The sequence below is a fragment of the Chanodichthys erythropterus genome, chromosome 5 (assembly GCF_024489055.1).
Source record: "Chanodichthys erythropterus isolate Z2021 chromosome 5, ASM2448905v1, whole genome shotgun sequence".
Lineage (NCBI taxonomy): Eukaryota > Metazoa > Chordata > Actinopteri > Cypriniformes > Xenocyprididae > Chanodichthys > Chanodichthys erythropterus.
The window spans coordinates 21,205,566-21,216,140 of NC_090225.1; the positions used below are offsets into that span (position 1 = coordinate 21,205,566).

A 10,575-nucleotide genomic window follows, 5' to 3' on the forward strand; every position below is an offset into this window, starting at 1 on the left:
TTTGTGAGAATCACTCGCCTAAATAGTACAGATTCCAAAGAGTGCTGTAAAAATTGTGTCTACAATGACAACAATGAAAATCCCAGTAATGGTGAAGGGTTGATACTGTAAACACTGGGCTTCTGAGGTCATCTAGAATAACAGCTATTATTAAAAGGCGTAGAGTGCAACGGTTAGAATGTGTGTAATTATGTTTGGCTTGGATTTGTAAAGAATGGATGTCATGAATAATGACTGTCTGAGCCTCTTGCATGTTACACAAAAAAGTAAATGGTTCATATTTGTATTACTGTACAAAGTATTCTGTACAAACTTAAAAATATGAAGAAGTTCAGTATATTACTTATGTCAAGGTACAATATTAACTCAGTTGACTTCATACAGTACAGAATCATTATTTCAGTAGTTAAAATATCAAGTATTTAATTGAAATTTTAAAGTGTGAGGAAATTCCCCCTTGTTCAATTTAATATGATGGATTTTGTACAAAACGTTTTTAAAAAATACAGAAAAATAAATAAGCAGTTAACACAAAGAAATGACTTTCGACACACCCATCTGACTCCATCTTACAGTCTTTTTTTTGGGGGGGGTGCACGTGTATATTGTAAATACATACCGTTCCTTCAAGCATTCTTGCGTAAATTGATGTTAACTGAAGATTTTTTCCCAAGAAGGATTGCATGTACACTGAATAGACTTTTGATCTGCTTGTGTTACACATGGCCAGTGATGTAATGTATGAGCACAACATTGCATGTTGAAACATGTATGCAAAGCTCCTACAGGAATCATTAACTGTTACTGTTCCTCATAGGGTTTGATCTCAACTTTTTTCGCCGCACTAACCAAATGATAACAATGACTAGAAAAACACAAACCACGGACAGGACAAGTGCGATGGTTCCTTGATTTGCAGTTATGTCCTCATCTGAAACAGAAAAAGAAGCTTAGCTTTATTGTTTGATAAAAGCTTCAGATTATGTCAAACACAGTTAAATCTGGATCGAGGCAGATATTATTCATTTTCTCACAATCTAAAGCATTTAAGATTAATACTACAAAAAAGCTTTGCAGACCCTGGAATTCAATATATGGATATATTGTGTACAATCAGTCATTCAAATAACAACTAACCAAAACCATGCAGGCTATATATATTTGTGAATAAACCAAATAATACTATATTTTTAATATCATTGACCGCGTTCATAAATTTGCACCATTGTATTCCCAATGTGACAGCAGGTTTACAGCTTTTTTCTTTATGTTTAAAACATTTACTGTGTTCTGTGTCCACTAGTTAATCTTTAGAAATGTATGTCCATTAAAGTAGAAATATGCAAAGCATTAGACACGGCTCTCTGAAGATCCATTGATGGAAAATGTATATAGTAGGTTTTGTACAAATATTTAAAAAGAGAAAAACAGGCCGCTCGTATATAAACTTAGAGATTACAGTCTTATGACAAATAATTGAAATTTGGAGACAATATTCCTGAAACAATCATAGTGTTTAACAATAAACTGACCAAAAATGGCTCATTGCCTTTGTTGAAACATTTTTTGATTTTTAAGGGAAAACCCAGCACTGCTATTTACAACTATTATTAAGTGTTTCCCAACCCTGTTCCTGGAGACCCACCAATGCTACACCCACATTAATCCAGATATATTTGAAAATACAACCATTGATATCTATGTGTACAAGATGAGTCACATGACTAAACACGTTTCATCATTTTCAAAAACTCTAGTGTGGACATAAGGCCAAAGTGTAGAGAAAAATATGCATTTTAAATGAATTAATGTGAATGTAGCCAAAGAGTACACATTTTCGAACAATTTTCTCAAATGGATGGGTCAGAAAAGGGAGATACTCAACATGTGTTCTGTTCTTGGCCAACCCCTAAACCAAACCACTAGGGTTTAAATCAGATGGAAATGATAGTTCAAGTCCAAAACCCTTAGGCTAATGTGAAACCTAACCTTTAAATATTACTGATTGATGGGAGTGGTGATCCAAGTAAAACTTATACTTGAATAAATTACAGTATGTCTGTTCTTAATCTTGACAGATGATCTAAAAACACTGAGTCATTCTCAGTTTAAAAGCTTTAAATTGCTTTTAATTGCCTTTCAGAAGTTTCAGAATGGCTGCAGCCAAAATTAATAATCTCAGTTAACAACTCTGCAGCTTATTTACCAACACCCAAGCCTCTAAATTCTATGATAATCAGATAAATGAAGTTTGATTTGTGTTCTTCTACATCAGGCAAGTGTACAAATACGTGTCATCGGCTCCATCGCTCACATCAACTGTTTTAACACAGCCCTTTATCACGTCAGTTTATCAACTTTGCAATTCCAATGTGCTTGCATCAGTTTTATGAATGGAAAAGTATGTAGATAAATCAACTGAATTATTGTCTTAGTATTTCCGTCATTATTTGTTGTGTGGCAAGTCTAAAATCCAACTTAAGGCAGACAAAGGAGTTCTGTGTTGTAAAATAGCAGGAAAATTATGGCAGCAAATCACTTTAGACAAGGCAAACATGCCTTAAATGTATAGTATAATGGATGACATGCCTCTAACCGCCACCTCCTCACACACACTTTGCACACAAAGTCATACCATAGCTGAGGATCACGGGTCTCTGAAGGTTCTGGTTCAGGAGGTGGTTCTTCAGTGTAAATGTGACATTAACCGCTGGCTTCTGGGCCTCATAGCTGCTCTTTATGAAATAAAGTCCATCTTCTGTCTGGTCGTGGAGCTCCAGGTGATAGCTGATGTTCTGGCCGTGTTCCCCCAGCCAGATGACCTCAGGTTTGGGGAATCCCTCCGTCTCAAACTGCACTGTCAATGCAGAAGAGTTTACATGGATGCTCAACCTGGGCTCAGAGTAAAGAGCTGAGGAAAAAAAAAACATCAGCTGCGTTGTATTGAAATATACTTCAGTAAAAACAAACAAACAAACAGAAAAAAAATCAGTGTTTTAATCGCTAAATAATTTCTAGATTATAAAATATATCTTACAGCAAAGCATAACTAGAACACTTTATGTTCACTGGAAATCACACTTTTAAAATAGGCCTACATTTTTATATTTCAAGGCTTTTCATGACCATGGGAAACCTGAAACATGATACAGCCACAGCAAAAACACTGCAAACATATTCTCAATTCTCAGAATACCTAATCCTCAAAAAAAATAAGCTTGAAGATAAAGTGAAACAAGATGAATAGCTCATTTGTTTATGTTTAGCTTTATCTGTGTCTGTATATTTCAGATTCAATAAAATGAAATGAATTGAATTGAGCTGTATGCTTTTGAACACAAGTATCAATTTGAACAAATCATTATTTTGTCAATTAGACTACACTAGAATTCAAGGTCAGCGAATTAAGTAAATACTGTAAATTCAGTAGCAATCTTGAATAGAAGTGCAGGAAACACTGTCTGAGCATTTTCGTATGAAGATCCGTCCACGTAGATGGAAGAATGTTTGCAGGGACAGTTAATGCAATGAAAAGACATTCTGTTTACATTTTTATTTTTTTTAACAATGGAACCGATTCTGAATAGGAACCAATTCTCAGTTCCAAAACCAAATCAATCACCAATTAACTAGAATTACTTCAAAACAATATAAAAACCAAGCAAACGTAATTTTATATGTTAATTTTGGTGACTGAAAAAAAAAAAAAAACTAAGTTGGGAGCTCCGTGAAATAGTTTACAACATATTCATTCCAATGATCATCATACTCATACCTCCATAGATCACTTTCATCAAAGCTCTTCCTGTTCCCTTGGCATTGCTCACTATGCACAGGTAAGAGCCTGTATCCTTTGGTCTAACTGTTGCAATTCTTAGTGAGGCATTTCCTTTACCAAGCTCTGAAATAAATAATGATGTTCGATTGTGGAATTCTCGACTCTGCCTTTCCAGTTGGTCCTGCTGATAATAGAAACTGTGGACAACCTGTGAATCCTCTGATCTTTGCCAGGTAATCACCAGGTTGGAGAGGTCAGGATCAGGTGTGAACTTACAGCCCAGAACAGCTGGATGACCCCGGATTGCCAGCAGATGCTTATCGGTGACAATCACTTCAAATGAGGCTGGAAAGAGGCAGTAAGAATTTATAGCTGTTTGAAGAAACACTCATCATGGGTATCCAAAACTTTACACTTTAAAGGGGTCATATCATGAGAATTCAAGTTTTCCATAGTTTTTATGAAAACACAAACATTGGACCTGACAGCAATGGTACCGTCTAAATGTGCAGTCTTAAGCCCTTCACCAGTAACAACTAAATATAACTAGTACATAGCAAAAATAATTAAATATTTCATATTTAAATGTCACTTGAAATACAGCCTTGAAATACCTTGGACTCAACACAATGTATTGACTCAGCTTCAACCAATGGCATGAGTTTGGGGTGCTTTATTATTCATCTTATTTGAAATTCAAATTTTAATCAATTCAATAGAAGGACCATATATTGTAAAGGGAAAAATGGAAATAAAGTTCAAGAGATCAAGTCTGTTTAGTGTAAAAAAAAAAACATCATCACGTGCAGTTAAGGTTTTTTTTTCTTAATTTTACTGACTTAAGTAATACCCTCTTTCTATTTAGGCTGCTATTCCCTGCAATTAGATTGGAAAGAGTTAGTTAACACTTCAGTGGCCATGCATAGGACATGTTCTAACAGCTAATCAAGCACATTTTTGGCTCCTATTAACTTTTACAAATATGCTTATGCTTATCAAGTCATGGTCCAAAATATTTTGCTCGATTAGAGTCAAGAGAAGCCATAAATATATATAATTCAGTATTATATATTATATAATATTTAATAAATATTAAATATTATTCAGGCACTTAGATGACTAACAATGTCAACAATTTCCTTTTTCTTTTTTTTTTCGTTGGATATGACTTTAAAACCTTCTACCATCAATTCATCATTGTGCCAGACCCAGACATTCACTTTTATTTATTTTTTAAAAAATAAATTATTACCTTTAAAACTATGAAAACAAGGAGTGAGAAAACACACAATATGCTATATTCCAATAATCATGGAGTAAAACTGATTTATATTTTATTATTATTATGAATTGGCACACCACCGTTGTGGCGCTATTTCTACAACAAAGAAAGCACGAGTAGCCTAAGCTATCTAACGTTACAAAGTTTCTGTTAGTGTACTTGATTTTAAGTTTACGCATTGAATTGCTGTATGGTGACAAGCACCAATATTATATCGCATCAGACGCCTTTTTTATAACGCCTTTCCATTTCTATTCATTAAATGTAAGTCTTACCCGCAAGAACATCCACGAAACACAAAAGTAGCCAAAGCATCGTCTCAGGGGGTCAAGAACATAGCAGTTCAGTGCAGCGTTGACGATCTTATATGCAAATCAGAAATAAAATAATAAAATGTAGCCTATTCATTACGCATCTTCCGCTTCTCTCAATCTCTCAAGCCATATAGAAACTAAAGCAATCCCACCACAAGACACACATGCTTGCTTCCATCCGCCCTTCAACACCTGGAACTGTTGGCAGCCTCAATAACTCTCAACTGTTTTTTTTTTTTTTTTACAGTCTATGCTCTCTCAACGTGGCGGACTTCTGAGGCGGGGCTGCTCGGCCCCATATCTATTCACAAACTAGTGTTGTCACGATACCAAAATTTTGACTTCGATACGATTCCCAACTTAAATATCCGATACTTAAACGATACTATGTCAAAAACCTAAAAAAGTAAAAAGTAAAAAGTAAATAAATAACATATGACAGAACTTCTTTCTTCACCAGTGTGCAGGCTGATAATTCTGGATTTAAGCTTCATTGCCATGAAGTTGTTATAGTTAATATATATTTTTTAATGTTTATTTTTTCATGCTCAATAAAATTGTAAATTATTTGTTGTTACGGTTTTTTGCTTTTTTTTTATACATTTAGGTGTTTTTGATGGTAAGATTATTGTAAAAATTATATTACTGTAAATAATTAGAGCAATGTTATTATATACCCTTCACATATTTATATATTTTTAAATTAATTTTATTTTTGCAACCAGATATCACTTATTAAACTAAGACTCAATAATACACCTCTTTGCGGAGATCTGCTTGCACGAATAAAATAAATAAATAACACTCATTTAATGTTTCAGAGCATAAACATAATGCTGGTATCACACTAACCTGCCGCTCTTTAAATTCTTTGTACAAATCGGGATGTTTGACGCCAAGATGTTTTTGACTCCCTTCGCCTGCGTTATTTTGTAACATCTTTTGCAGACAGGCTTTGTGGTGTCCGTGGGCTTGCCCTGGCTGTCGGCAATGTAAGCAAAATAATGCCATATTTCGCTTTGTGCATCTGCTTTCTCAACAATTTGTGGACGGTCTGCAAGAGCACCTGTATTTGCAACCATACCTCTCGTTACGTCACCATAAAAGCCGTTGCGCAGTTGAGAGGAATAATAACAAAGTCCCTTTAAGACAAGTCATTTCACTCGGCGGCCATCTTTGAAATGCCTCTCGGGCATCCTGGGCATCATGCAATCTCTTTGAATGGGGAAACATCAAATTCTCCAAAACTGTTTTGCCAACCTTACGATTACATTTCATATTTGAAATCACCAATGAAATCTAACACAAACCGGCTCATAAATTTAGTTTCTAAACGCTCAAATCATGACAAAAAAACAATTTTTCAGGCTGGATCAAGCTAATGCGCATGCGCAGACCTAAATGCGCGTCTCTTTGGAGGTGCGCGTCTAACTGTTTTTTATAGAATGGCCGCTGAAGTGAATCGATGACTTTAACATTCGGCGATTGGCTCTTATTTAGAAGGCGGGACTTATTCCGCCATATTGCGCGTTACAATTTCTCCCATTCAAAACAATACGAGTGACACGTCTTGTGTTATTCTATAGTCTTTGATAATAAACACGCACTCAATGTGCCTTAGAAGCAGCGTGCTGCACGCACACTGCCCCCTGCTGTCGCACATTAGGAAATACAGGTACTAATAAAATGAAGAACCAGAACGTTTTTAAAAGCAGGGTATTGCGATACCTTTCTAGTACCGGTATATTTATATACCGGTGCAACACTATCACAAACACTTTAGGGTATGCACGTGACGTCACTGTCGACCGTTACGACTGCGGTCACGCCCACTGAGTGGCAAAAGAATGAGCATCAGCATTGGTTTTCATAGTGATTGCCACGAAAAACACACAAAACACATCCAGAATGGGAAAGAGCTTTTGCGACTGACTGTACAAATAGATTTGACACAAAATCTGAGGTATATTTGTACAGACTGAAAGCTACATAGGCCTAAAAGCAGCAAATTAAAGAGCCACAAAACGTTTTTTATTGTTTGAATTTCTTTACAAACTACACAGTTTAAAAGCTGGGACTTTGTTTAATGTCATAAGTAACCTGCTCTGTCTTGTCTGTCGACATGTTGTCAGTGTCCTCTTTGCTCTGCAATGGATTTTTCACTGCGTGTGGCGTGATAGCGCCATGGCTTGTCGGACAAAGCAACAGTAACTAAGGGGGGCGGGTCTTTGCGAAGGGTCAATTGGCAACATGACTGGGTATAAAAAGAGCCTCTCAGAGTGGCAGTGTCTCTCAGAAGTCAAGATGGGCAGAGGATCACCAATTCCCCCAATCCTGCTACGAAAAATAGTGGAGCAATATCAGAAAGGAGTTTCTCAGAGAAAAATTGCAAAGAGTTCGAAGTTCTCATCATCTACAGTGCATAATATCATCCAAAGGTTCAGAGAATCTGGAACAATCTCTGTGCGTAAGGGTCAAGGCCGGAAAAACATACTGGATGCCCGTGATCTTCGGGCCCTTAGACGGCACTGCATCACATACAGGAATGCTACTGTAATGGAAATCACAACATGGGCTCAGGAATACTTCCAGAAAACATTGTCGGTGAACACAATCCACCGTGCCATTCGCCGCTGCCGGTTAAAACTCTATAGGTCAAAAAAGAAGCCATATCTAAACATGATCCAGAAGCGCAGGAGTTTTCTCTGGGCCAAGGCTCATTTAAAATGGACTGTGGCAAAGTGGAAAGCTGTTCTGTGGTCAGACAAATCAAAATTTGAAGTTCTTTTTGGAAAACTGGGACGCCATGTCATCCGGACTAAAGAGGACAAGGACAACCCAAGTTGTTATCAGCGCTCAGTTCAGAAGCCTGCATCTCTGATGGTATGGGGTTGCATGAGTGCGTGTGGCATGGGCAGCTTACACATCTGGAAAGGCACCATCAATGCTGAAAGGTATATCCAAGTTCTAGAACAACATATGCTCCCATCCAGACGTCGTCTCTTTCAGGGAAGACCTTGCATTTTCCAACATGACAATGCCAGACCACATACTGCATCAATTACAACATCATGGCTGTGTAGAAGAAGGATCCGGGTACTGAAATGGCCAGCCTGCAGTCCAGATCTTTCACCCATAGAAAACATTTGCTGCATCATAAAGAGGAAAAAAGAAGACCTAAGACAGTTGAGGAACTAGAAGCCTGTATTAGACAAGAATGGGACAACATTCCTATTCCTAAACTTGAGCAACTTGTCTCCTCAGTCCCCAGACGTTTGCAGACTGTTATAAAAAGAAGAGGGGATGCCACACAGTGGTAAACATGGCCTTGTCCCAACTTTTTTGAGATGTGTTGATGCCATGAAATTTAAAATCAACTTATTTTTCCCTTCAAATGATACATTTTCTCAGTTTAAACATTTGATATGTCATCTTTGTTGTATTCTGAATAAAATATTGAAATTTGAAACTTCCACATCATTGCATTCTGTTTTTATTCACAATTTGTACAGTGTCATAACTTTTTTGGAATTGGGTTTGTATGTTCCCAGAAATTTAAAGCTTGACACTCTTTCCACCTTCTCCCCATTGATGTACAGTGGTGTGTGAACATCCTGTTTCTTTCTAAAAGTCAATGATGAGTTCTTTTGGCTGTATTTTTGTTACAGTGTTATATGATCTCACTAGTGTTCACTGGGCAGTGCAGTAGTCTGTGTATTTGTTAAGTTTTGGGTGTCATCTGAGGCCAAAGTTTGATTTTGTCAGACAAAAACAAGTTTTTGACTAAAACATTTTATTTTGACCTGGAAGTTTGAGGTTTGTACAAGTTGGTGCATAGTTCTGAGATTGTGTTTATAGTTGTGAGAAAATGTTCATTTGTTTAATTTCAGCTAAATTAAAAGTTTGAAAGACAAATTTATGCTGGCTTGTCATAAAGCCAACTTAAAGTCTTGTTTAAAAAACATAAATAGTTTGGTCAGTTAGGCCAGAATATAGATGTTCTGGGTGATTGCTAAAGTGTTGCTAGGTGGTTGCTAAGAGATTCTGGGTGGTTGCTAGGCTCTTGCTGCAATTGCTGGGGTGTTGCTAGAGTATGTGGTTGATAGGCTGTTCTGGGTGAACACACAGACATTCCCACCTCTGTTAACAACAGAAACTCAAAAATTGTTTGCAAAAAAACAAGTTTTTGTTGTTCTTTAACTTGCACTAAAACATGTGATTTATGCCATCGAAGTAACCTTAATAAAACCTTTAGTGATACAAAGTCAGACTCATTTTAAATCTGTTGATGTTTTTTTATTTTTTATTTTGCTTTCATCACTTGTCAGCTTGGAGCTTTGGAGAGAAAAATAACGATGAATAATACAGTCATGGTTCAATGTGAATATGAGCCTTTTTTTAAATGCTAAAATCAGCATAGACAATAAAATATGTCAGCAGACACTGTTCACCTAATTTTTACTTTTTTTTTTTCAAGTCACTTACCAGCCTGCAATATGTTCTTGACATATTTGTTCTTTAAGAAGGATAGATAGATAAGAGAGATAAAATGAATAAGCGATTAGATAAAATCAATTAGATAGAAAAAAACCTAAATAAAAACAGATAAGATAGATTAAAATGACAGATAAAATAAACTACATAGATAAAATACATGCGCATAGTGGATAAGTGTTTGCAATGTATCTTCATGATAAACTTCCTGAGTAACATGCATGTCCACTGGTCACATTTAAGGCGAAGTGTACAACTGTTAATTTGTGAAAATGACAAGTAACTCCTTGAATTGTAATTATGATGGTTTCAGTGGAGCACTGGTTATTTGGAGCATGTTATTATCTTATATAATTGTTGTACAGACATTTTTTTTCTTAGAAAAACAGAAAAGGTTCTGGACATTACTTGTTAAGTTGTAACCCTTTGTAACTGTAATGGATGGAGTGGGACAACAGCGTTGGAGATCCATGTGCAGGCTTTGTTAATTAGAAGAGCATAGTCAAACAGGCAGTAGGTCGATCACCAGCAAACAGTGACAGGAAAGCAAGGCAAAAGAGTAATCCAAAAACACAGGCAAATTGCGAAGATCTTGACTTTTCATTGAAGGGCGTGTCTGTGGCGGCCTGACAAATTCGGATGTTTCGCCATGAAGGAGGAAGCTGCTGTAACTACAGTGCCCCATACATCTGCCCCAAACTTCACAT

General features: G+C 36.4%; 1 protein-coding gene across 2 annotated transcripts; it reads right to left on the reverse strand.

The window, feature by feature from the left end:
* Window positions 1-780: 780 nt before the first annotated feature.
* LOC137020679 (V-set domain-containing T-cell activation inhibitor 1-like) lies at window positions 781-5,909 on the reverse strand. Of its 2 annotated transcripts, XM_067386562.1 has the most exons (5): window positions 5,527-5,546; window positions 5,336-5,422; window positions 3,776-4,123; window positions 2,636-2,911; window positions 781-931 (listed from the first exon to the last, which is right to left on the reverse strand). In XM_067386562.1, the coding sequence occupies exons 2-5, from the start codon at window positions 5,373-5,375 to the stop codon at window positions 795-797; spliced, it is 801 nt and encodes a 266-aa protein (XP_067242663.1). In that variant the 5' UTR covers window positions 5,376-5,422; window positions 5,527-5,546; the 3' UTR covers window positions 781-794. The 2 variants fall into 2 exon arrangements, with proteins under 2 accessions (XP_067242663.1, XP_067242662.1); XM_067386561.1 differs by having other exon boundaries at window positions 5,336-5,909.
* Window positions 5,910-10,575: the final 4,666 nt, after the last annotated feature.

Excerpts from the sequence above, each read along its gene's own strand:
- LOC137020679 (XM_067386561.1), bottom strand. The coding sequence starts at position 5,375 with ATGCTTTGGCTACTTTTGTGTTTCGTGGATGTTCTTGCGG. Across the intron at positions 4,124-5,335 it reads TTTCGTGGATGTTCTTGCGG|CCTCATTTGAAGTGATTGTC; the intron begins GTAAGACTTACA and ends GCCTCTTTCCAG. Across the intron at positions 2,912-3,775 it reads GATGAAAGTGATCTATGGAG|CTCTTTACTCTGAGCCCAGG; the intron begins GTATGAGTATGA and ends TTTTTTCCTCAG.